Here is a 27,010-nt window from a genome sequence, read left to right as displayed (position 1 = left end):
TTTCTATTCTTGTTTTTGACAAACTCAAATTCAGAATTTTTCGTTTATCGGCTCTTTTTGAAGGTATGTCTGATAGCATGAAGGGAACTATTTACCAAATTCAAATAAGTGAATCTTTAATATAGTTCTAATGGACAAACAGCAACATAAAAATGTACTCCCTAACTAGTGCAAAGCTCATTTTGTTGGGTAATTAAATACTATATCCTGTATTACACTACAATAAGTACTGTACACATGGCACTTGTAAAAGTGGCGATGGAAGTTAATTTAAGACCAAGAACTAGTACATTTTGTGGCACCACTACCTGTTTTACTTTGAAATATAAGATTCGCCACAAGTTGTCTTGTGTCTACTGCCCCATTCATGTAGTCTTTAGTACCAGAGATAACCCTCCCAAGTTCACCTCAGTTTACTTTTAACAGTTCACTGTTTCATTTAAGAAGTCAAACAACAGTCTGATATTCCCCAAGCTGTCATAGGGGTAAACAGGACAACTCATGGCATGGCAAGTTTTGCCTAATGTCAAATTTTAGCTTTTACAGCGGCGATATATCACTAAAAAATTAATTTGACAAAGCCCACAGTGATCAAACGACCAAAGGAAACTCAAAGAAAGTGGGATAATTCTGTATTTGAATATTTTAGGGCCATGGATAACCTCTCAGGACCACTGACTAAGTCAACAGGGACAATCATTTCTCATAAACTTGTGATAAAGTTGCCTTGGAGGGAGGGTTGTTTTGGCTTTCTGAGATCATATAAATGGTTGTCTTGACTATCAGAGACCACATAAATGGGGTCTTAAGTAAGTCAAGAAACCCAGGGATGGAGTTGCAACCCAGAAAGTATAATAATTTTAAAAATGACTTCTGAGTAACAAGGAAAAAGGTCTATATACAGATGAAAATACTTCCTTGGTCTGTACCTTACGTCTGATATGTCTGGTTGTTGTTGTATCTTAACAACAGGAGAATTCTGGTGTTGTATCTCACCAGGTAAATTTTGGTGGGATATATTTGATATAATCCAGGAATGATTAGCACACCATCATCTGATATGAAGTCATGATACCAATTGACTGTGGCAACTGGATAACGGCTTATGGTACTATTAAAAAATAGGGTTGTACTGAAAAAAGTTGAAAATGAAGACGTTTTTAGAATACACTTACTCATTAATTTTGCTTTAGGAACCATTAAAAACTATCAAATTAACTCTAGATCTTGACTCAAACACTACTTTTTTACTTTATGTTAGCAATTATAACTAGGTGAAAAGATAACAAGATCATTGAAATATCCTCCGGCATTGTCACCGCCTCCAAACACAGCAATTTCTTCTTTGTTATTCGTTTCATTCTCTACAGGTAAACAGAGAGCAACATGTCCTGCACGTGGGGTGAGACTGTCACTGGTCTTAACTGTAGTGCAAGTCAATGTCCCTGAGGAAGAATTTTTAGACAATGCTTGATTCTAACACTGCTAAATTATATAATAATTATTATATAACTAAACAATAGCCTCCATATGACACAAAAATATGCTCAGATATTTGTCTGCAGACATCATCTGTTCTGAGAAGGAAACAGTTTACTGAGAGCAAAGCTCAAGGAAAACCGTGAGCTTCGAGGAAGAGATAATTCCATGGACATTTTAATATTTTAAGGAAAACGACCAAGTTTTTAAGTTTACAAAACATGTTTCGACAGAACTTCTGTCATCTTCAGTTGAATGATTACAAAGCAAGTTGAATAATAAGTAGACAAAAATGCTAATTAAGACAAATAGTAACAAAAGAACGTGAAAAGGTGTAAATTAAAAGGATTATTTTAGATTTACATGGTGTAATTATTGATTGAGACAAGGTAGTTCTTTTTGAATATGGATAGCCTCCTTTATCTTGAGTTGAAAGCTGGTAGTGGCGTGATCTAAAATATGAAAGCAGTCTGTTGAACACAATGAGCGACAACATTCAGAATTCTGAAGATGTTTGAAAATGTGAGAGGTCTTATCAACGGCTAAGTGCTCACGTACGCGTGTGGAAAAATGTCGGGTGGTTTCACCGACATTTTTTGGTGTGAAAGACCCTATCCCCGGTGGGCTTCGTTCACATGTTGTTTAATGCCTGTTATGTCGGCGAAAACCACCCGACATTTTTCCACATGCGTATGTGAGCACTTAGCGGTTGATAAGACCTCTCACATTTTCCAACATCTTCAGAATTCTGGACATTGTTGCTCATTGTGTTCAACAGACTGCTTTCATATTTTAGATCACGCCACTACCAGCTTTCAACTCAAGATAAAGGAGGCTATCCATATTCAAAAAGAACTACCTTGCCTCAATCAGCAATTACACCATGTAAATCTAAAATTATCCTTTTAATTTACACCTTTTCACGTTCTTTTGTTACTTTTTGTCTTTTTTAACATTTTTGTCCACTTATTATTCAACTTGCTTTGTAATCATTCAACTGAAAATGACAGAAGTTCTGTCAAAACATGTCTTGTAAACTTAAAAATTGGTCGTTTTCCTTAAAATCTTTACGTGTCTGCTGTTACCTAGAAATTTTAATATCTGAGCATATCTTTAAAGTCAACCAGAGACTATTGTGTTTACTGTCCTTCAAATATTTTATGCAAGATGCAGGATCTTTTGAAAATTGGGGAATATCACTCACTAGCTGGGGCATAATCAATTATGTGACACGTTTAAACCAATCGCGTGTGAGCGAAAATATTTGATGGATTATGCTTACAATTACAAATACATATATTATCACATACTATTAAATAATATAATTATAAGCTTAATGCACTTCTTGTGTTCTGGTGAACTTGGAGTGAGGCTATTTCCGGGGTGGGAGTGTGAGGCATTTTCAGGAGAGGTATTGTATTATAGAAAGGCTTATTCTCAGAAGTTAATGAAATGTAGGAGGCACAAATTATGGCCTTCATGATACAAGGTTTCAAACCAAATATAAATTGATTCTTCTTCTTGCTGACTGTCCTTTCAGCAGCAAGGAGATTACACTCTTAGTGTGACTCTCCCAATACATGCATTATGGCTACCACAAGTGACAACATATTGTTGGAGAAACCAGGGATACATGGTTGCAGATTAACAAAATACAGTTGAACCTCCGCTAATGCATGCCTCCCACAAGCGAACAGTTAGTAACAGTCCTAACCAAATATAAACAGTGCATTTTAAACCTCCCATAAGCAGACACCTCTCTTATTAAGCAGACTCTTTCTCTAGTCCTGAGGGTGTCCGCTTATGGGAGATTTGACTGTATATGCATTTCCATATCAGTTGTTCATAGTATTGTTCACTTTAAGCTGGTACAGGCTGAACTTACCCAAGTCGAAAACAAAGGAGTCTGTCAGTATCTGATTGCCATCGTATCCACCATGAACAAAAATCCTCTGTCTTGGAAGAACTGTAGAAGCATGCCAGCTACGAGGTGAGGGTAATGTACCAGTGATAGTGGGAGTGGAAAACTCCATCACAGCTGTAATGTGTCATCAAACATATTCAATTATATTAATAATAGAAGTGCTGGAAACTAATAGCATTCCCCATAGGCAGAAATGTGCCATTTTTGGGCTAACTTTTGTTAATGCACATACTAACTTGTTACACTCAAAACAGCTGAAGTGTTCTGCCTGAATGATGACCAATGCTTTCATTAATGCAGTGTTTTCCAGAATATTATCACCTCACTCGTTGGACTGGAAAGAGGTTCTATGTTGAATTCTATGTTGATATGGGGAGCAGGGATGGCGCAGCGGTGAGAGCGCATGCCTTCCACCAATGGGGCCCGGGTTCAAATCCTGGACCCAGCATCATAAGTAGGTTGAGTTTGTTGTTGGTTCTCGCCTTGCAATGAGAGTTTTTCTCCAGGTTCTACGGTTTTCCTCCCTCCACAAAAACCAATATCTCTAAATTCTAATTCGATCTAGAAACAGTGGACAAAGAGCCTCTCCGTGGGATGTGCCACTGCAAATTCCTATTTATTCAATTTTGTTTATTTATTTATTTATTTATTTATTCATTTATTCATTCATTCATTCATTTATTTGATATTCAAATGGTGGCTACAGTTCAATGATTGCATGTTTGGAATCTTTGAATCAAATTTATCAAGGCAATGCTGGATTCATAAAACTGTTGGACATCATTTCTCCATTAAAGTAAAATCCTGAATAATTTATTATATAAATAACATTACTGTATAGAGTGTGACCACAGCAGGTATAAGATCCACCTATAACTAAATATAAATAAAATTTAAAAAAAATAAAAATAAATCACTTTATTTAAGTGTTGTAGTGTTTAGCACTGCTGTACTAATTGTGGACACTGAAATAAGCTTTAACAAATATTGTAAATTAAACAGAAACTTGTTAAAAATAATCCCAACTGGTGATAGGCTGACCAGCTGGCTATTTACAAAGCATAGAGGAGTTGAATCTGGGATCACCAAACACAAATCCATCTAGTGGGAGGGAGGAGGATTTGAACTTGGGACCTCCAGATTACAAATCCAGCGCCCTAACCGCTAGGCCATGCTGCCTCTAAAGTTTCCACTAAATCAAAGTTCTGAACCTTCATAAGAACCTTCATGAGACTTACCTAAATCTATAATAGTAACATCATTGAAACACTGTGGAAAATCCCAGCCTCCAAATATGACTAATCTGTCTCCTAACAAGGATGCCGAGTGACTACAAATTAAGTTGGAGAAAAATCAAATTATTTATAATGTAGCAACCTTTAGTTGGTCTTTAATCACAGACTGATCAGTACTGGCATTAATTTAACCAAAAGAAACAAAAAATAACCAATTAGGAAAAGTAGCAGATCTAGTTTGGGTAGGGATCTGGGGGCTCCTCCCTCCTACGTGGGTGAAAATAGTCAAAGCCCAATGGACTGAAAATGTTTTGGACACCACTTTATAAAGAGGTCTGGCTCTGCAACTGAGGAAAATGTAAGAAGATGAGGCCAAAGTGACTTGAGGTAGCTAGCAATACATCACACCTTGCTGTCTTCACCATTCCATCATTGGTACATACTTAAGTGGAAACTTCTAAAATAACGCCTTTCTCTCTAAAAGATTGAAACGGATGTTTAATAAATGCCATGGCAATAACATTTTTTGGAAAAAATAAGTAACAATAAGTAAAATTGACTTTAATTTAAAGCTACAATAATATCACTCTCAAGAAGTTTCTCTTTCAAATGTACTTTATAAGCATTTACTCAGACTGAGTAAAACAATAAGTCAAATACCCTGATTTGGGCTTGGGCGGGGTCCCACTTGTGATGGGTTTGTACCAATTCTTTGCCGAAGTGTTAAAGATGTAAAGTTCATTACTGCAGCCATCAGGCTGTGGATCAGGGTTAGGGAACACTCCTCCAAACACCAGGAGCTCTCCATTGAACAAGTTACAGCTGTGATATGCTCTGGTTGGTGCATGGCCGACAGCCTGCAAATGAAATGAGACATAACACAGTGTGCACCTGTACATCCTATTTGAAGAATGAGGGTCAATAGCAGAGACCAAATAGTGTTAACGTAAATCTTACTAATTCAGCGAGGAACAACATTAACCCGGCCTAACATTAACCCTTAAATTGAGTCTAATAGCTGAGCTCAGGCAGCCCGAAGGGCCGCCAAATGAAGCACCATAACTGAACAGAACCACATGCATGCATAGAGATAGAAAACCATGGTTGACATGGCTAGCAGCATTGATTGTGGGCATATGTGCCCTATGATGACAAAACCAATGACAACATTGCTCAATATGGTGGCCATACTCCTGCAAATAGGTCAACCAAGCCTTGGTTTACAGCGTACATATTTGATCAATTGACACCTGTCAAAACAAGGTAACCACTGACCAGTATCACATGACCATATTGCAGGCTCAGATTTGGAGCTCATCAAGGCCACTCTTGTTTTTCAAATTGACCGCTGACCAGGTACTGGTTTTCAATTCAGGGCTCAACACTAACGGTAGCCAACTAGCCACAGACTAGTAGAAATTTAGTTTTGGCTAGTACGTTTTCGATTTCCACTAGCCACTTTTGCTAGTAAACAAAATGAAATTGGCCGAACTAGTTTTTCTCAAGAAAAACAAACCCTTTTCTCGGAAACAAGATCAGAATTTCATTGTGGACATACATGTACCATGTGACCAGGCATGTGTTGTTCAGCACGTATGCAAATTTAAGTTTGTTTACTTTTGGCTGTGTGGTACATAAACAGATAACTGAAGATGTTACTATGTTGAAAGAAATACTTGACAAACAAGACAGCATTTTCTGAAAGAACACGTTGATGTTCTTTTTTGTTTGAATAAGTGGAACAAAACTCAAGCTTCCTGATAAAATCATTTGCAAAATTGTGTGGAACTGTAAAGGGATAACATTTTATTTATATAGTAACGATACATGGGTGATCTGTCGTCGCATGCATACTTACAAACTTACCATTACAGAAATAACTAGATGAGAAAGATTTATTTCCTTCGACATTTAAATCAGTTGTTTTTAGCGGTCAAATTTCACCAACGATAGTTTGCAGTATTGTTCAAATAGCTGTTTTGCTTTCTACGGTGCCTGTCAGTCTGTGAAGAAGTCTCAATAGTTTTTACAATGACGTCTCAGGGTCTCTATATTCTTCCAAGGAAGTCTCAAAGAAAAACAGAGTCTTGAAAGTCTTTTCAGGAACTGGAATTAACTTTATTGGAACTAGTTTAAGTTCAATGTAGTTACCAACATTGTGTATTAAAGAGAAATGCTTGCATTTTGCTTTCAAGTCTTGCTAGTAATTCTGCTCTTTGTTGGACTTACCTTGTTACATAAAATTTTCGCGACCAGTTAATTTCGCGAATTTCACATCTTAAAAAAATTGCAAATTTAAAGTGACGCGAAGAGTTAGTGTTGGGAACATAACACATCATGTTACTGTTGACATATAGTCCCGCCATTGCGTTTTTGTTACTTTTGACGTTATTGTACTTTGATAAAGTCGGTTTACTAAATTCAAGGACATGTTCAAGTAACATTGCCAAGCAAATAAATTGTGTGTTATGCACAAAGAAGAAGTTACAGTGATTCAAAATACACAAAATTTTGCAAAATTGTGGAATTTAAGTGTCACAAAATATACACACCCCCAAACCATGAAATAAACATGTCGCGAAAATTTCGTGTAGTAAGGTAGCCAACCTCAACACTTGGCTAGTAAAAACATTTTTTTTGGCTAGTAACATCTAAGTTATCACTAGCCACTAGGCTAGTAAGTTGAAAAGTTAGTGTTGAGCCCTGTAATTGAATTGCAGGCTCAAGCCATGTTAATTTATTGTAATCAGGAGCTCCAGTTTTAGGCTCAGCTAAATCTATATATTATTAAATTAACAAACCTTGACAGCTGACCAGGTATTTGTTTGAAGGTCTAGAATGTTGACATCACTGAACCATCTTTTTGTCTTTGATCCTCCATAGACATACAAAACTTTCTTTTCTGTGTCATAGGTGATTGTGTGTCCTATCCGTCTATCAGCTCCACCTCCTTCACAACTCTCTTGTTTCCATGAGATGCATTCTTGGATAAAGGTAATACAAAAAGCACAAAATTAAGTACATCAAAAAGTTGAGAGTTTATTTATTAAATGCCAATTAAAGAGGGGCATTTAATTGGGTCACCACTAAATCCTTGTTGAAAACCTTACAAAATCTTTAAGGATCTTCAAAGATCCCCAAAGGGCTTCCCTTAATTTAGATGGTGAGGACCATGAGGACAAAGTTACGTGTATTTGACCAGTTATAGTTTCTAAGGAAACGGTTGGACTGCTTCTGTGGACAAGTGAAAGACTTGTGTTAGTTATTCATTAAGCATTCCCTGTTTTAGTAATGGTCTTCAATAATCTCTGTCAATAGGATATCCTTGGAGATCTTTGTGAAGATCTTTGGGTCATATTCAATGTACTAACCTTGTGACATATTCAATGTCCAAACTGAATCTTTAGCCATCTGTAGTTTGCTTCCCTGGCCTCCAATCAGAACTGCTTTCCTCTTGTCAATCAAACACATGTCATGTCCCCATCTGCCCGATGGTACTGATAAATACGAAAAAAGCTTATGTTTGCATTTTTCCCTTAAAAAAGAAAACTTTCTCAGAGGTCTCTGCCCAGTTGACATTTTCTTGTATTGCCTAGCCTGATAGGGAAAGTCTGGTGTTTTGTAGCCTGTATCAATGGTAAATGTTTGTACTTATTTGGACTCCAGTGAGTGTGGTAGTCTAGAGGTTACCGCTAGCACCCTGAAGTTAGTGTTTTCATGTTATGTTCTTATTGCAGTGCAAGATTTTTCATTATTAAACTACATTTACAATAACACTAACAGTGAAAACTAGACTGCCATTACTAGACTACTTACAACACACAAATAATATGGAAGATGCCATACTCTCATGTGTAGCTTTTTTAGTTCTCTGTGTGTATTGTGCACCCATCCTATGTTTAGTGACTACAATTGGGTCTTAGCTATTACACTGTAGCTGGAGATATCAAAATGAGTCTTCCAATTGACAGTCTTAGCTAGATCATGAAAATTTAAGAAGTGTATGCCAAATAACAAAAATATGTTTATTCACTATTTTTCAACCTACTCTCATCCAAGTTGAGGGCTGATGGAGTGTCAGGAGGTGTCAGTAGTTCAGGACTTTTTGCTGGAGTTTTCCTGGGATTCCTTCTGACATAACTTGAAACTTGTTGAGAATTCTGCTTTTGACCTTGAATAGGACTTAAGCAAAACATACTGTCAGCTGGAATTATTTTAACTGGACTCTTCACATGTTAACTGGTAATCTGACTTCATTAATTTTTTGTCTAGTGCACTTAATTCCGGTGACAGTACTGCATTTTTTTTTCTGCTGGTTCATCACTAGCACATGATCATCAACTAGCTCTTGACTCAGAAAGCTGATTGCTTTCTCTTGAGACTTAGCCAGACACTGACACACACAGGGAGTACTCCTGCAAGGAAACAAAGCACAGGTGCAAGCACTTAGGAGAAAAAAAAATGTCGAACAGGTTCTCCTATTTACCCATCTTGTCCCTTGCACCTGCAGTCATCTCACTCAAAATGGAGAGTATAACAGACCAAGTATATTGGCCATGAAATCCTGGAGTTGCTATAGGAACAAATCAATTTGGAAATGGGTGACTTTCACACTGTACTATAAAATTTGTACAAAAAATATTTGCTTTAACTATAAAAAAATATATTAATGTTGTTATCACTAGGCTAACGTAGTATAATTTTGATTGACTGAACACCAATATAATCATCACTGTTGTTAACCAACACAAAAGCAATATCAGCGGACTTACTATAATTGTATAATTGTATTCATTATACTCGTAGCAAGAAAAAACCCAGGTCCTAATGCCTGGAGCAAGTAAATTTTGCTCTTGGGCAAGTGAAAATACATGTAGAAGTTCAGTGGCCTGGTGGGCATGTGAAATTAGCTTCAGTAGTCTTGTGAGTCTGAGTGAAGATGTCAGCTTAAAAAATGATAATTTCAAAACCTAAACCTTCAAGATGAGTGAAAAATTTGAGATAGAAAGCATGGATTAATTTAAAATCCATGCATACTTTGTTCGTGTTCATCCTCTGATCAACATATTTCCTGCCATATTCTGAAGTGGACTTGGCATGTATGTTGGGTAATTATATATAAGTTGGTGGTAAGTGAAAGCTGAAATCTACTGGCCCACTGGGCAAGTGGATTTTAATTTTTTTTCCTGCCCTGCTATACTGATCCTTTCAACCACATTATCAGTACTGTACTAGTATCAGTTGACACTTTGCACCAGCAATATCATGTTTTTAAACTATCAATGCGACTAGCTGGGGGCTGGACTCACGTTTCTGCAGTGCTTTGTTTTCTTTTCTTTGACGGTGGTGTAATTTTATCTGTTGCATTTTCATGGCAAACCTCTGTTCTCTCATATTCAGTAAAACTAAGCTTTTGCTGCTTCAGGTTCTTGAAATTTCCTGGAGTAACAGGGCTCTTTAAAATATCATTTTGAAGTTTCTGTGTCGGTGACAATGCAGTTCCTTCTTTATCCTTCTTATTTTCCTTGTCACCACAAGCTTTCTCCTTTACAGCTCTTAACGTCAGCTTAGCCATTCGACCCTAATGAGGGAAAAAAATCTCATGACCAGTGTCACTCAGTTGCAGATCTAAGGGAATTGATTAGCAGGTCATCAGAGGGGAGGGAGATTCCCTGTTTCTGGAAAAAAAAAAAAAGGGAGGAACATTTTGTACACTATGCATTTTTTCAATCTGGGTCTCTTGAATCTACCATAGCGGAAAAATATGCAACATATTTGAAAAATTGAGTACTGGTAAGTCTTTCAGCCATAATATTGAGCTAGTCTCAAGACATGATTGTTAGGTGGGGTAATGTACAATTTGTATGAAGTGGATTTTCAAACACTGGCTTTTTACTTGAAGTGAAAAAAGTGAAAAATGTTCTGCTCATAGTGCACAGAACAATCACAACAGCTGATTACTTTTTGAAGTCAAAGGCCAAAGGGAGTCAGGATGGGGTCACAGTCAGTGATGGTCTCATAGAGTGGTTTTCAACTGAGTGTAAAAACTAATAAATTGGTTTTGTGTCACCGTGCTACTCGATCGTGCCACTTTTTCATCCAATCAAAAGTAAAACCTCACTTCAAGTTTTGACTGGTTCCCTGTATTATCAGCGTCTTTTGTGATGTCTGGCTGAGCGATTACTTTGGTTTTGGTTTTACGATACTCAATATGAAAACCACTCTATGTTAAATAATGTGAGGTGGTGATTGGCTTTGAATCTAGCTATAACTTACATTTGGTCATGCATATGATAAAAAAAGCACACATTAAGCTTGTATGCACACTAACTCTGTAAGTTAGAACATTTTTGCCACAAGGGAACTTTATAAAAAAGAATAATAACTGAAGTGTGCCACAAATACACCAAATGATAATTAATAAAGTTCAATGTAATGACAAATGTTAAAGTAATACTAATGATTTAGCAGCATGAATCAAAGCCTTCCTTTAAAACTTGGACATGTGTAGTTATATACTTTTATAGTTTGCGTAAAAGTGACTGTATTAAGACTAATCAGTGATAATATTGTCTATCCATAGACGATTATTTTTTGTTGCGTGTTTGTTTTTCTATAAGCATCTTCAAAAATGATATTTCCCTAGCCCCACCCCTTTGAGTTTTAGTACGTATATCCCATGTGCGGGCTTAATATTTCACTAAGCTTGCAATCTCGTGAACTCAAGACAAAATAGAGGGTGTGTGGACACACTAATGATAATATACCTCTTCACAAAGTTGTTCACTTCTTTTTAAAAACTTGGTTGTCCAGCCTTCATCCCAACAGAACACTTTGTTTCTGCTTGTTAGACTTCCTATCTTCTGGGGTGGAATCTCTGCATCAATAGAAACCTCTGCAATAATTTCTTGTCCTTTGAAGTCTGGTTCCCACTTTCCACGACTAAAAATTATGATTTGTTCTGGCAGGGGTAATTGGAAATGGCAGTGGAAACGTTTCTTACACTGTCCTTTTTCTTTACCACTGCAAAGGAAAACAGTTAAATAAATACTCATTAATACTGAAGAATTACAGTTCAGGTAAATCAGGCTCTATTTAAAATCTTAGCATGAGTCCAAGCTCCTCAAAATTTCACTTCTCTGCACTTGCAACAGATTTCTTGGAAAGTCAGTTCTAAGAATTTGCTCATAAACCAAGACAGTCTTTTAGTCAATTACTTGAGGAACAAGTGATGTAGTCTTCTTTGCAGATGCTCTTAGGGTGGGAGACTACGAGTGATGGGGACTAAACTCTTGCTGGCTTTATATGCACTACCCATTTATGCCCTCAAATTTTTCTGCATTGCTGCATCTCAAATCTACTTCACAAGCTATTATCAGGCACAGATCCACTGGGAGGTAAAAAGTGATGGAGGGAGGTTGGTGCTCGGACTGAGGGAGCACCTGATTCAGTTGACTGAAAAATATTTCAGCTCAACACCTCCCCCCCCCCCCGCCACCCCTACTATGGATCTAGAATTGAACTGAAACGCAATGATAACAGGCCATTCCATATTATTTACACAATATCTCCATTGAAAAGATTTTCTGGGAGGAGGGGATGAAAGTTACTTCTGAGGGGGCTGTCCCATAGGCATTGTTTGATGTGTGGAAAAAAATTGTTTTTTCTTAAGGAGGGGGGGGGGGGTGCAGTACTTTGAACGTTTTTCTTCAAGTGGGAAAGTTTGAATTGTCTCGTTTATGGGAGGGGGGTCCAAGGTAAACAACAATAGTAGGCTCTACCATTCTGGCTTAAGAATGATCGGATCAGATGCATGGGGATATGCACGGGTTGAATGTTCGAATCAGCAGTGAAGGGCATGTGTCATTTGGACAAAAACAAACAAACAAGCCTAAGCTTAAAATACACACAGTACATGTCCCATGCATACACACTAACAAATTAACACATTGCCATTCTTGCAGGTTTGAAAGTCATTATAGCCTTATATTTATGACCTGGAATAATCTGGTTTTAAATAAACCTTCTTAAGTTTACAAAGTTACAGAAAACGCGCGCATTTTAACGTAAACTGTCCTTACTTGGTGGAGCGGCTTAGCAAACGCCTTGGTGGTTCCCAGACATTCAGCACTGCATAGAGGGAAAGCGAGTCTTCATCTGGAAGATCCTTTACTCTCGGAGTGTTCATGTCGAATAAACGACAAAAGATCATGAAATTGTCAAAGCGAAGAATACAAGCTTATTGCAAAGAAATTCATAAACTTGCTTGAAAAAGCGCGCCCTTATTTTTGGCGCAGTCGACAATGCATTATGGGATATAATAACAAAATATTTTCTTGGGAGAGGTAGACGACATGAATTCTAAAAAAAATCATTGAGTGCGCATATTATTGATGTTAATACTTTACACGTGAAATATTTAGTAAAACGAACGATAATTCGGGCATATTCGGGAATATTGTCATTCTGTACTAGAAAAAATTTACGGGAATATTTATTTTAGAAAAGATTTTTATGGTAAATTGGGAGGGGAGGGGAGGGGCACAATTTTGTTATTGCGCGAAAAGGATGTTGGGTAACTTTCCCTAGGGCGTTTTTGCAATGATAGCGAAAGATTCTGGCAAGGTGTCAGTAAATTCTAAGGTTCTGAAAACCGTTTAGACTTTTCGATAGCAGCATGCCGGTAATCGTTAAGGTCACCTATTGGTAAGTATGCATTTTTTAACCAGTCTTTCGTGGTGTTGGACTCAAGCTGTTTTATTGATGTTTTGCATTGCATTGCATGACGCGCGCAGCTGACTCTGTGAAATCTGATGACGCACTGATATTTAGCTTAGCTTTTGTACACTTTACAAGACACAGTTTGTCGTGAATTTGTAAGCACTAACGAAGTTTGTTTTCTGTTCCAGTGGTGGATGAGGGTACGGGCCCAAGGTGTGTATGAACAGCGTATTAAGATAAAATCCCTTTGAAATTCTACTGGGCTTAATAATTGCTTGTTCTGTCTTGCGGAAATGCTTGTGTTTGGACTTGGTGTGGAATGAAATACGGTCATGTTTGGTTACTTATCACAATTGATATAATTCAAGCAGCAGTTATTTCTGGAATATTGAGTCTTTAAACTCGATGGGTTTAGTCAGGACCTTACACCCTGTCACGTGACCTTGTTAATCGTGTGAAAAATGGATGCCAGGAATGGAACAAAGCGTGACGAAATTAGTAATCATTGCCACTTGTGAGATTATTATTTAAATGTGAAGTTTTCTGATGGTTTGAAAATTTTAAGACATATATTTTATGTGGCCATTTAACTTTTTTTTTGATAAGTTTTACATACTTTCCTAATGTTTGAAACTCTTGGACTGTCATAAAATATCACATTGCTACATTAATGGTCTCAAGAATTGGCAATATTACCAGTTTTCATCATGTTCTTTAGAGGTGTCTCACATCTAAGCAATGTAGCATATCTGGTTTAACTGTAGACAACTATACCCCATACAAAGTGTTAGTCAGGCATTATTTTGGAAGTACTGGGCTGTTGATGCTGCCATTTTAGATTGTAATTGGATGCTTGATTGGTAGAGGGTTGGTGCAGAGGGCAGGGGGGGATTTGAAATTTTTCCTTGTCCTCCCCACTCACCCATTTTTTTTCTCGCACCTACTGTTACTCCCTTGGCAAATATAAAAATGTGCACTTGCCTGCCCCAAATGCACCTGTACTGCATTCTAACAACCTCTAAACATGAGCCTCCAATTCACCATTTTGTACAAGTCAAAGGGAATTTGTCTGTTTGTCCTCAAAAATGTGTCTGCAATTTTTTTTAATCTGAAATATTTCTTCTTTCAGAGCAATTTTTGTATGGTCACTCACAATTTTTTAATCCTGTTTGGAAAATGTGCTGTAACTTTTTGCTGCAATTGAATAATTCTTGGTATAGTTTGACAGCCAGTTCTGTAATCTTTAATTTGATATAGGGGTGTAGGAATCTCTTTTTTTAAACCAGACACACCACATCACTTCGATGCAAGACACCTCTAAAGCATACTTTAACCTAAATAGGAGATATTAAAGACAGTCAATTTAATTATTTATCATTATATTTTTTCTGGTTTTCAAAGCTGTGCTCATGTGTTTTACTTTTGTGTGTTTGTGGACTTGGACAATGTCACAGTCCATTAACTCGCCAAAAAGGATTTTGGCCAATATCTAAGCATCTTGACCTCACTCTTGATCAATAAGCCATATGCCTTATATTAAGTTGACAAAAATAACATTTTGCACAGACCTCAAGGAAATAGTTTTGTTACCTACTTTCTGTTATTATTGTCTACAGTTCCGGGAAATTGAAAAAAAGATCCTGGGAGAATTTGATGATGATGATGTGGATGTGGTTTGTAACTTATTCATTATATTAATCTCTTATTGTTTGTTTTGATGAAATAATTTTCATAACTAGAATCGCCGCTTTGAATAGTGCACAGAGTTGTTAAAGTTATCAACTTTTATGGTTGGGAGGTCAGGGAAATTGAAAGATGTGACTTAAGGTCACTGAAAAGTTTAAGAATTTCAGATTTAGCTTCCAACTGGAAGTACAACTGTAGAGGAGTCTAAACTTTTGTTTCATCTTTGGCTACAAAAGCTATTTATCTTTAACTTTTTTTACCTTGGCTAATTATTTGTTTCTAGTTTTGCCTCTTATAAGATTGAAGGAAATTATCTTCAAGTCATGAAGATGTCAAAATTCTTTTTGTTTTGAAAACACTTAACAATAGATACATAAACTTTATTTCACATGGATACCTGTGAATTATAAAAATGTGGTGTATGGGCTATATAACCACATGTTTGTGGCTTTCAGTGTTTTGCCAGCAAAATTTAAAATTATTAGTAAAATAAAATTGTTCTTTGTACTTTAGAAAGGAGAAAGCACACCAACTATCACAGGTTATTTGGAGGTAGAAGTGGGCGGAAAGCTTGTGCATTCAAAAAAGGTACTACATACAGTATTATTAAATTGTGAAGTATATTCTGCTTGCCTCTGATATAGTTGTGCTGCATTTTTCAACTTGCAGAAATCAAGCAATCAACTCAATCCTTTTCCATTGTTCAGCAAATTATTTCCATCCCCAGAACCTGCAATCAGTTTGATTAGCACTAGGCATGGCAATCTCTGGCTGGTTGCAATTTTCGCGGCATGTACTGAGTGCCCATTCTTGAGTTGTAGTCAAACTTTTGTTTTTGTTAAGAAATAACTCTTTGTTTGCACAGTCTAATTATTGAAACTGGCCAGAGGTTATGATGATCCTGTGTTCTGACCAAAGGATTTTCAGTTTCTGGAATGAGAATGTTGACCAGCTACTTGAAAGGAGATTTTACAAAAAGTCATAAGTTTTAGTTTTAATGCAAGTTAAGTAATTCTCCCTGTAAAGGTCCAACCAAAATAGATTGAATTCATTTTATTTAGTAAACAGATTTTTTTGAGTGCATTTACTTGGTACTCACAATTTGTCTACAAAATTGTGTCATGTGTAGAATATCTTCACACAAATCAGCCCTTTTACTCCCACAGTAGCCCAGGTTTTCATTTGCAGGTTTTCATTCTGCAGTTATATTTTTTTCCAGAATGGCGATGGATATGTTGACAGCAGAGCCAAGTGGGATAAGATCATGAGTGCCATCAAAGAGGCTGTTGCAAAGGCCTGAGTGTGTGCATCAGCGTGTTTGAGGGGAGTGTGTACAGTCGAGGTACAGTCGTAATTTAACTCTCTTGATAAGAGACCAAAAGTTTTTATCCCAGTAAGGTTGCAGAGTTAATGTTTTTTCCTGGACTTACTCCTTCCAAAAGAGAAGAGATAATGCACAGAGCCTTCCTTATGGTTAAATCTCGCACATTTCATCACTTTTCAATCATGATAACTGAAGGTGCTTGTGTGAGCCAAGATTTTCATGCATGTTACCTGGCTAATGTTTGGAGTAGAAAGGTTACGTCCATGTCCATGCTGATTTTTTTTTTTTTTTTTTTTAGTGCTTTTGGTTTGTGTCATTTGAGATAACTCAAGCTCATAACTGAAAGACAAACAATATAAATGGAAAACCTCACAGAAAAGTTACAAAACTCTCGCTTATCTTGGGTTAGACCACTTGGACTTTGTACGACCCGACCCTGATGAGCAAGTGTAGTTTTGATCAGTATCAGTTTTCTCAATAACTTTCTGATAGAGCTTATGAACTGCTCATAGATGTTTTAAACAGTTACGGGATGCAAAGAACTGCAAGAGATCAAGTGAATTGGAGGGATTGTGGGAGGAGGAGAGGTAGTGAGAAAATTTCCCTCCCTTGGCCTGCCTTAATTAACCTGTGCACCTTTGTTTTTGTGTGTGTTCTTTCATGTTGAAAAAGTTGTTGACCTGCAGTCTTACCTAATCTTATAAATAGAAATCAGTCCTTAATGATTTTTATTATATGGCTTTGGCTTGTGGCCGATATAACGCACGCTCTGATTGGCTAAGAGCGAGATCCGAGCGGTCATTATGCAGCCGTAATGCCCACGGGCCGATTACGGATTATGCAAATTAGGAAGAGCACGGCTCTGAAAATTCAAGTGCATTGAAACAATGAAAGCCGATTAAAAACAGTAAGAGAAAGTAAATTTAATTCCAAGTAGCTAACAGTTTAGAGATTTTTCCTTAATAAAATTTATATAGAAGTCGTTTTTGACCCACCAGCCGGTAACCTTGGCGGGCACTAGTGAAAAACCATCAAAGTTTGACGAGTCTTAAGTAAGGCTAAAATCGCTGAGTGGAAAACACCATCGGCAGATCTGCCATGCATCCTGAGCAGAACACCATGAAGAAACTTTTAAGTTATCATCTTAGTCACAACAATTACCGAAATATTGCACTCCGTCACAGTTCTCACCAAATAGATAGAATAGAAGAGTAAATCAGCTTCCAGGATCATCAGATGTAAACAATCAGGCGGTTTCTGTCGGTAGCCGTCTTTCTGATAACTGCAAGAAGTTTTAGAAGTTCACAAGGCTTGAAAAGTTCATCCATAAACCCCAGAATGGAGAAAGCGAAGATATGTTGTCGAAAGTGAATGCGAAGATCGAGTTATTCTGAGCAGTGCATTCTGAAGCATAGTAAGCATCAGTATTTTATTTCACCAAAAGACCATTGGTTTGGACTATTTTGAAGCACTTTCTGTCCTTTTTATATGCGTTGATGTTTCGCCCCAAAAATCGGAAAAACTCCCCCATCAAGTTGTGACACCACGATATCAAAATACCTTTTTGAGGCTGTGACAATCACTTTTCCCGTAAACAAATGTGTGTTTTTGACGGAATGCGTAATATAGTGGTGAAGTTCACTGACTGTGTAGTTTTAGACGATGAATGAATCGGTGAACGCGCGCATCGCCGGATGTAAATTGACAACTTCCGCTCGAATATTTTTTTTTTCTTTAATTCATGAGCCATATAATAAACAACTTAATAACCTCAACCGTTCGGTCGTTACGGGAAAATCTCAAACCTCAGCCTACCATATTGGCCTCGCTATCGCTCGGTCAATACAGCAAGGCCTCAGTTTGAGATTTTCCCGTAACGACCTCACTCTCGGTTATTAAGTAGTTAATATAGCATATTTGTCCACATAATTTTAAGATTGGAAAAATGGGTTTTACAAATACTGAATGTTGATTTATTGTTTGGTTTCAGTTTGAACCAGATGTTCAAGCCAGGTGGATGATCTTGAATGACAGGAGCAACTCAAAAACACAATGTTTGGTTGTCTCCTTGATGAACTACAGTGATTTCATCTGGCAACTCTGTGGAGAACCTTCTGGGCATATAAACCTCTTGAAATATTCAGTTTTTTTTACATGTTGTGTGATAATCTTGTTTTCTTGTTGACTGAGAATTTCTAGCATTAAGGGAACTTTTACACTGCAGTAATGTTGCTTCTGTTGCTTTTGTGTTTTGATGATTTATCATTGCCATGTGGTTTCATTTTTGTTGAAACTTTGCAGTCATCACTTAAGACCACATGTGTCCAGTGACTCTAGAATTAAGTCTGTTTCCCTTATCACCAATACATGTCTAATCAGTCTTTTGAATTGTGACTTAATGTTCATAAAGTTAACAACTTGGTAGTACTAATTTTCTTTTAATCGAACCTAGTCACATCATTGTTTTTGTATTCTAAAGCATAATGTCAACATTCTCAGTCTACAAAATGTAGTTTGTAATGCATGATTTAAACAAAAAAAGGCAGTGGTTTCACTGTAGGTACCTTCATATTGCACCTGCTTTATTTTGTTATGATGCCTTTGCCAGGCAGTATCATGTTGTGAATTTATTTTGTATGTTATTAACTCTGACTTTCCAAAAGTTCCTTTAGTATTGATCACTTCAATTTATCCTGTGCTTTTTTTTGAGCATGAACTACAGTTTGACTGTACTATTTTGACTGTGATTGTTATTTTATGTCCTCTTTATTTTGATTTCTAGATGTTTAATAAACTGAGCCATTTGCCTAACATGTTATCTTGTAGTGTGTGTTGAAATCGTGTCGGCAATGAAAACATTTACTTAAGTTTTACATCTCATACATGCCAACATTTGAACCTTTTACTAAGAGTTTGAACTATTAACCCCACGTTTTGGAACAAGAAATTTATTAAGTGTCCCTGCTCCCTTCACTCATTCGTAGCCAACAATTTAGTGAGGGAAAAATGAGCTGCACTGTTTGCATGATACCTCCTCCCTTCCCACTTCTTCCTTAACAATCAAAGCAGAGTAACAGTATCAGGTGTCACCATGCACTGCAATTCCCCTGCCCCCCAAACCAGTCCAGCATTAATGAGCGTTTGAGAAAAAATTACCACAAATACTTGCACAACAACAGTTGATTGATTGTGTCATGTGAACAAATGGAGGGTTCAGTTGGTAATTTTGGCGTCAAATTTTATTTTGTCCTGGTCCCCTCCCGAAAAGCTGTTCTAACTGAAATCACGAGCAGAAGCTGGGAACAAAAAACTAGCGTTCACTCACAGGAACAAGATCGGAAGACACATGAACTTCTCATTGTGGGATACTTTTATAAGTGGAGAAACAGCCTTTCTCTGGTTGGAGGCAATATGCTGCCAACAGAGAGGATTGCCAAGCAGTTTGACTGTCCGATATGGAAAGTTTAATGCTGCAAAACTGCCTGAGAATCCTCAAAACAATCAATCAAAGTGTAATGGTATGGACCGTTTCCATAAAGAGATTGGTATGGTTTCGTGTTCGTTTTAGAGCTGGCTCTACATGAATTTGAACTGGCTGATCGTGAAGGTATCAGGCTGAAGGTACAAAATTCAGACTAGCAACAGATTACAAGAACGACATCAGGTCCTATTATGGAAACCAACACACACCTCCCCCGAGGTGGAGGAGGGGGCAGAGGGGAGGGGGTACTCTGTAAATCTTTAGGTAGGGGTGTGCCTCTGGGACACTGAAACCCTTACCCTATACTAGAGATCATGATCAGCTTGATTTTGCAACCCTCTGCTAGACTAAGCACCAAAAACCCCTACCCTATCCCAGACTAGCTGTTTTCCATGCAGAAACTTTATCACCATCATAGTGCAACATACACTAACCAAACCAATAACTTACATAGTAGTCACTTCTGAGAAGAAACCTGCTCTAGACTTAATTACTTAAACACTGGCTACTTTTCCAGTAAATTATACCCTATTCTAGACCAAAACTGTCTGATTGTTATACCCATCCCAGACTAAACGGCCCAAAAACCACACCCTTCACAGCAGCACATGCCCATATACAGGTAATAAATGGGAGTATTTACCCTCAGAACCCCCGTGCAGGGGATTCCCATATAGAAAGGTCGGGGATGCTTGTCGAAAATTTAAATTAAACCCCAATAGGAGACCAATCTGGGCATGGCTCGAGCTTTATTTGACACCTAAGAGATACAACCTAAAATGGAATTGGCTCAGTTACCAGCCTCTGTTCAGGAAAGGAGCCCATGGAGGTAGACTGGTCGAGACAGTGCACCCTAAAACATACTTTGACAGCGAAAAATAGTGGCGTTTCATCGTAAACACCCTAAGTGAGACCAGAATCCTTGATTTATACCCCTAATAAGCAAGACGATGAGCTTGAGCATCCCAACCTTTTTATATGGGAGTCCCGCACACCAGAACCTACAACATAATAATGATATCTCACAGTATTGTCAACTTTATGGTTACAGGCAAGTTAATGTATATATTTGTTTAATTTTTGACAGGTTTTTCATCACAGCTAAGAGACAAATATTTCAAGACCTTAAGTTTTTAATTGGCCAAACTTCTACTTAAATCTGATGCAATAGGTGAGTGTGAGGGAATAAAATGACTGTTATACTGTTGATTTTCTAAGTTCAAAATTATGACTGATAGGTAGTATTAATGTTACCGATGATGGTCAGATGTAAAAATTTTGTTAAAGTACTAACTGGTATATATTGGATGCTCTGTAAAACCACTGGAAATGTTTGATTTCTAAATTACGTTTTGTACTGACCTGTTATTTGAGCTTACATATTTTTTAAAGAACACCTGTGGTATGTTGTGGTTTGTGTCCACTTGTAGTTTGCATTTCTATTTTTCTACCCATATCCAACAGAAACATGTTTTTTTTTTTTTGTAGTTTTTCATTGAAAACAAAATTACCAAAGAAGTAGTGACAGTTTATTCTTCCTTGGATCTGACCAGTGCAAAATATCAGGCTGAGCACATTAATAACATCCAGCAAAATGTGATATAAAGAATTTGATAAGCCATGTAACTTCTCAAATGTATTTTACTTTTCATTTCAGCATGAACCTAATGCCAAGTTTCAATAAGTGACTGCAGGTGACAGGGTCAGCTGAAAAAACGAAGCTGTTAGGTTGATACCTTGAAGAAACCAGCAGTTTACTATTTAACTTGACATTATGGGAAAAAAATGTTTTAAAACATGTACTTACATGTAGTTAATAAAATAATAAGGTGACGAGGTGGTAATCATGACTAAGGTATTGTGATAATATCCATGTCAGAAATCATTTTAAAAGTTCAGAAACAAGAAACTTGAATGAGTACTTTGTGGTTCTGGTGATAACAAATGTGACAGCCTAAGTAACCTAGGAATGCATTTCTTTGGTATGATCCAAACCAGGATAAATGATTGAAGATCACTCAGATCATGGTGTATCAAAGGAACTGGTGAATCAATTCTTGGCAAGTAATCCTCAGTTTGATGCACTGTGATCCAAGTGATCTTGGATCCTGGTCTGGATTTTGCCAGAGAAATGCATCCTAAGTGATCTTTTTATTTTTATACTCTGATGACCTGCTCAGTTTGTCAAAAACCTCAACTACCGATGAAAATTCCTCACCTGGGCAAGTACACTCAACAAACTTTCAAGACAATTGCACAACTTGACAATCATGTAGTGATTAATTGACAAACTATCTAGGGTGAAGTTGTGATTTTGTGATATCAAGGGGGAAAAGACAGCCTAAATTACTTTTAGCAGAATGTAGGAAAAACCTTATGGCAAATGAAAGTTTCAATAATTTCAATAATAATGTAACAGCAATCTTATATGTGAAATTAACTTTGTCAACAAAACTGTATTTCCTATTAAAATTTCCTGTCCTCTCTTAATGAACTCCTAATGAGTGAATTATGATGATACCCAGGGCTTGAAAAAAATTTGAATTTCATACAGCTCTTGGTACAAGTAGCCCTCAAATTTTGCTTGTCCTGGGCAATTCTCAGTTTGCTCTTTTAATGATTTAGTTGATAGACAGCTTGCCTAATCCCTTCCCCATTGGGCAAGTGAGAATGAAAACTTACTTGCCCAGGAGGAGAATCTATGACTGGAGGGCACTTTTGTCAAGCCCTGTACACTGATAGCCAGTTCGTGACATTTCGTGGGCTCAGGAGCAGCACAAAGAGGCAGGGGGCTTTGAATGGTTTGTCATCCATCTTTGCACTCTCTGTACCGCTTCCCACCAACCAAATGCCTAGAAAAGGCTATGATAATGATGTTGCGTTGAAATTTATTTCATCAATCAGTTTTTCAACTGTCATCAAAATAAGAAATCAAGGGAAAGACATTTTTATTTTGTCCAGGTTAAAACAGTTGAGTGGTGACAAGAAAATGTTAAATCAGGGAAACCGGTCAAATTTGCAGTGTTACTATTTGTAAACTAGACATAAATGGCTATGCAAAGTTTCCCAAGACCTGAGGATAGGGCAAAGAGAAAGTGGTTTGAAAGAGGAGAGAAGAGAGAGGCTCTGATGCCATGCCTATCCTCCACCCCAACTCCCCATGACTTCACTCTCAACAAGTTCCTTCTCGGCCCTTCCAGCTGCAGTCAGACCCTCCCAGCCTGAGCCTGTTCATAGCCTAATTCACTCCTAGATTCCTCTCCATTTCAACACATCATTTTGTTGCTTCACTTTGATTAGAAAAAACGAACAAAAATTCCTTTAACTTGAAATACTGTTTTTTAACAGTTCCTTGCATCCTACAATCTCTGTCCTTACATTTCTTGATAGTGTACTGTACTCTAAAGCTGTCAGGCTTCAATGGTCTTGGCCAAATGTCCAAAAGACAAATGATACTGTCCTGTTCTTATGTGAATCCCTCATTCCCTGAGTAGTTTACAAGCCTTCTCCACAATTTCTATTGCCTTCACGCTGGTGCATGGAAACGAGTATGTTGCTACCAAGACACCATAAGGTAGACTACAGACCAAGATACCGGATCTGTTATGCCTCGTCATAGCATAAACACTAAAGATGAAAATGCAGAAAATTAATATAATCCTAGTAGAGATTAGCCGCTTAGCGAATTAAAGATAAGAAATGATACTACAAACTACAATTATCTATAAAGAAAGATTGGTAATAAAAATAATGTGCGAACTCTCTTTAGTGCTTGGCACCTAAAAAGGAGCCTACTGTAGTTCAATGTTTCATGTATTCTGGAACACATGACAACTTTTAAACAACTTGGAGCATGGTGTGCCCGAAGTGACTGAGACTCCAAGCACACAGGCCCTCATACATAAGGGACCAGAAGATGCTTGTATCTATTTTGTAAGTCTGCATTTAGGATGAAACTGCTTTCTTTTAAGATAATGCCAATCACCAAATTATTGAAGCATGACATTGTAACAGCCACTGTGTCCCTCCTCTTCTTTACCTCTGCCATACCTTTGTTTTAGATAAGCGGATTTAATGTATGCAAGAGACCAGTAGGGCTAGAACTTGGCTAGGGCTATGTGATGCTTAAAATATGCTTACATGTTCATGTACCTGCAAAAGTTCTTGCTGTAAATAACGTACTTAATTTCCTGATCATCTTTGGTAGTCTTCAGAACAAATCCCTTTTGGCATAGTGCAGATTCTGTGGAAATTGAAGACAGACAAACAAATTTTCAGTGGAGAAGTTAGCTAAAGTTACAACACTTATCTGTTAAATTTTTTACAAGATCCTAGATCGTTTTCTTCTCGCTCTTAATCTCTGTGGCGTAAAGCTCCTTACTTGTCTTCAAATCCTTTGCAGAGTGAAGATGATGCAGGCTATTCTTTTTGACAATTTAATTAACTGTGAGGAAAGGTTGTTGACAGCAAGAAATGGGATACAGAACTTGGGTTTCCATCATAGGATGTTTCACATTATAAAAAACTTACAGAATTTATGGTCTCTTTGAGAAGAAACAAAATACCACACAGAAAATTTTAAATATTTATAAATTAACAAATTAATGAAATACTTTATAAATTATAAACATTTGTCAGGTATGGTTACCTTGCTCTTCAGAAGTCGTATTAAAGATAACAAGAAACTGGGAGTAGAATTTCTGTAAAAAGAAATAAACCGCATGTACTCTGAACAATAAATTATATACAAAATACAAGATTCTTTTATACAGCTTATTAACTGCTCTGTCAAGGAAAAGTGAAAGAAAGTCCCTGACATAGATTTGTCAAATTTGTTATTGTTACCTTTATTAAACCCCATTACAGATTGACCGTATTAATTTTTTTTCGAAGAGCACTCCACCCAACTCCCCCCCTTCCTTGAACATGAGTTGATCCCAGGCACTAGCTCTCAACTAAACCCAGACAAAACACCCATTGCCTTTAATGGGCCATTCCGTTTTTTTTTTTATCTCTCCCCCCCCCCCCCTTTTGAAAGTCTAAGAAATCTGAGGGGAAGGGGGGAGTCTTTAATGGCCATTTCTGAGTACAGATATTAAATGGAATAGCCCAATTCTAGTCAAGTAATGAGTCTCAATTATCGAATGAAAATTCACAACTTCCACTCAAAAGGATAATATTTCAGATATTTTGTAATCATGTACCAGTACACATACATAAGGTCATTAATTAGCTCTTAATAACTGAGCAGGAGGTCTGTATGGGAGAATCGTGACCGAGGTCTTGAGTACAGACCGAACGTAGTGAGGTCTGGACACACAACCGAGGTCAAGATTCTTCCATACAGACCAACTGAGCTCGGTTAATAAGATGTTTATTATATGGCAAACAAGAACAGTTTAAGTTCTTTAAGGTAACTGGTTTGTACCAGCTGTCATTTTGCTTGCGAACGGCAATGAGCTGAGCTTAATTCTGCCAAAGTTTGCTCATCCTCTTTACTTTTTTTCTCATCAGACTTTTTAGCACTTCCATAAATAAGTATTGTTAGAAGAAAATAGACAATAATTTTGTATTTCAGTTTGTAACTTTTTCACTGCTAAACATTATCGGTCTAGGTGCTGTTCTAGATGGGAAAATCTAGACTGCTTTCAATATCGATTTCAGCTAATCATATTCATGAATTGGGTAGTTCCCAGTACTTGTGAGACAGAGCCATATAATAAAAGGCAGCTAAAAAGCTGATGTGGACCTACAAACTAAAGTATAACTACAAATTTTCGATGAGAAAAGAAAGGAAAAGAAAAAGAAACTTAAGAAACTCAAGAATCGTTTTACAATGATAACAGAACAATATAATACACAGTAAAATCATTTACAATTTGATTGGGTGAATTAGCCATGGTGTAATACAATATAAACGTTCTAATATAATTATATAATAAGCTTTGAATTCGCTTATCATGTTTGAACTTATGATAAAATTAGCTTAACTTAATTACCTGATGAAGATCCTTAAGGTTGCCGCATGAGTAGATTGAGTTCCCCCGTTTAGTCAAGACGATCAGACCATCAAGAATGTGTCCCACCAGCAAGTGAGCTAGACGTTGTAAGTGAACTGACTTATTAACAAAATTACTACAAGACAGAAACTACAAGAACTCGCAATTGGCAAAATACGCTTATCTAAACGTTTGGTTTTCACATCATTGACGAGATATTTCGAGTTAAATTACATAAAGCAAAACAATGAAGTTTAAACGAATACCTTCTACAAATTCTTTCCAGTTTTCTTGTGGTTGCATCTGTGAACTTCTCATCAACAGCCCGAGTTGACTTTCAGACAGGCGTTCCAACCTTCTTGGTACCAGTCTCCCACTGAGTACTTCGACGCTCCACGGCCGATGGTCTGGGGACTTTTTGGGGGATTCGAAAGGGTCGACCCAAACGTCCTCATTTATGCAGATGAACCCTCCGGAGGGTTAATGTTCTCGGCTGTTGGACTCTTATATGGTTCTTGTATATGCAATTTGTTTTTTGGCTTGTGTGTGTGGGGCCAGGTAGGGGGGCGGGGGGGCGGGGTGGGGGTGGCGGAGAAGGTAATCGATTGAAACTTCTTATAGACCTTGATTACAGACAATTCTCTGTTAGGAATGTAAAAAGGCGTCCAGGGTGAGGTATAGCACTTACTATAATGGCCGATATGGGGAGGCTCTGCCCGAAAGGGGTACCTTTTTGTGTGGAATACCTGTCATCGCCTAATGTCCGTTAATGCAAATGAGGTATCCCACACGTACCCTTTGAGTACCTATTTTTATAATTCACAAGTTGAAGTATATGAAAGGGTAGGGAAATCTGTCTCTTTAACTAGAATATTTCAAACAGACTCACTTTAAGCTGTATGAAAATGACAAGAAGATTTCCCTTATAATACGGGCCGGTTAAGAAAGGGGTACCTTGTCTCAATTAAAGCTATACGAAAGGGATCCCTTTTCTGTCAATTAAAATGGTATACAAGAGTGTGGGCTTGGACTTCGAGCCTCCCCATATAAAAGTGTGTAGAGTAGCCCCTACCCCCTGCCCCCCACCCTGGGATAAAGGTCTTTTAAATCTGCACGACAGGAAAACTTTCTAAGATGAATATGGCAGTTCAACTGAGACGA

The 27,010-nt window shown here is 37.4% G+C and overlaps 2 protein-coding genes and 2 long non-coding RNA genes across 4 annotated transcripts; 2 read left to right on the top strand and 2 right to left on the bottom strand.

Moving 5' to 3' along the window:
• Nucleotides 1-90: 90 nt before the first annotated feature.
• LOC110053023 (kelch domain-containing protein 1-like) lies at nt 91-12,943 on the bottom strand. Its single transcript, XM_089291910.1, has 10 exons — nt 12,720-12,943; nt 11,406-11,661; nt 9,948-10,219; nt 8,687-8,820; nt 8,010-8,135; nt 7,440-7,621; nt 5,299-5,495; nt 4,642-4,733; nt 3,365-3,517; nt 91-1,445 (listed from the first exon to the last, which is right to left on the bottom strand). Exons 1-10 carry the CDS (start codon nt 12,848-12,850, stop codon nt 1,258-1,260), a joined length of 1,731 nt encoding a protein of 576 aa, XP_089148036.1. The 5' UTR covers nt 12,851-12,943; the 3' UTR covers nt 91-1,257.
• A 251-nt stretch (nt 12,944-13,194) lies between these two features.
• Nucleotides 13,195-16,324, top strand: LOC110040170 (uncharacterized). The gene is made up of 5 exons (XR_002295621.2): nt 13,195-13,344; nt 13,548-13,572; nt 14,976-15,032; nt 15,559-15,633; nt 16,265-16,324. It is a non-coding gene; the product is annotated as an uncharacterized LOC110040170 (long non-coding RNA).
• Nucleotides 16,325-16,340: 16 nt separating this feature from the next.
• LOC149111205 (uncharacterized) lies at nt 16,341-19,180 on the top strand. The gene is made up of 2 exons (XR_016207954.1): nt 16,341-16,387; nt 18,360-19,180. It is a non-coding gene; the product is annotated as an uncharacterized LOC149111205 (long non-coding RNA).
• Nucleotides 19,181-22,781: 3,601 nt separating this feature from the next.
• LOC110064699 (uncharacterized) lies at nt 22,782-26,382 on the bottom strand. The gene is made up of 5 exons (XM_089291934.1): nt 26,116-26,382; nt 25,850-25,947; nt 24,499-24,550; nt 24,003-24,093; nt 22,782-23,477 (listed from the first exon to the last, which is right to left on the bottom strand). Exons 1-5 carry the CDS (start codon nt 26,165-26,167, stop codon nt 23,330-23,332), a joined length of 441 nt encoding a protein of 146 aa, XP_089148060.1. The 5' UTR covers nt 26,168-26,382; the 3' UTR covers nt 22,782-23,329.
• Between the last annotated feature and the right edge of the window lie 628 nt (nt 26,383-27,010).

This window comes from Orbicella faveolata, unplaced genomic scaffold, assembly GCF_042242905.1.
Source record: "Orbicella faveolata isolate gen_17 unplaced genomic scaffold, um_ofav_v1 contig_24, whole genome shotgun sequence".
Taxonomy (NCBI): Eukaryota; Metazoa; Cnidaria; class Anthozoa; order Scleractinia; family Merulinidae; genus Orbicella; species Orbicella faveolata.
Note: the sequence above shows the minus strand (reverse complement) of the source record. Positions and strands in the feature narration are given on the sequence as shown.

Bases quoted from the DNA above. Each gene is read 5' to 3' on its own strand.
- LOC110053023 (XM_089291910.1), bottom strand. From the start codon at position 12,850: ATGATCTTTTGTCGTTTATTCGACATGAACACTCCGAGAGTAAAGGAT. The intron at 8,821-9,947 runs GTGAGTCCAGCC...GTTTTGCTTAAG, and splicing joins AAACAAAGCACTGCAGAAAC to TCCTATTCAAGGTCAAAAGC. The intron at 8,136-8,686 runs GTAGGTTGAAAA...CGTATTTATCAG, and splicing joins AGCCCTCAACTTGGATGAGA to TACCATCGGGCAGATGGGGA.
- LOC110064699 (XM_089291934.1), bottom strand. From the start codon at position 26,167: ATGAGAAGTTCACAGATGCAACCACAAGAAAACTGGAAAGAATTTGTA. The intron at 24,551-25,849 runs GTAATTAAGTTA...TTCTTTTTACAG, and splicing joins ACCTTAAGGATCTTCATCAG to AAATTCTACTCCCAGTTTCT. The intron at 23,478-24,002 runs GTACATGAACAT...TTTCATCTTTAG, and splicing joins TACAGCAAGAACTTTTGCAG to TGTTTATGCTATGACGAGGC.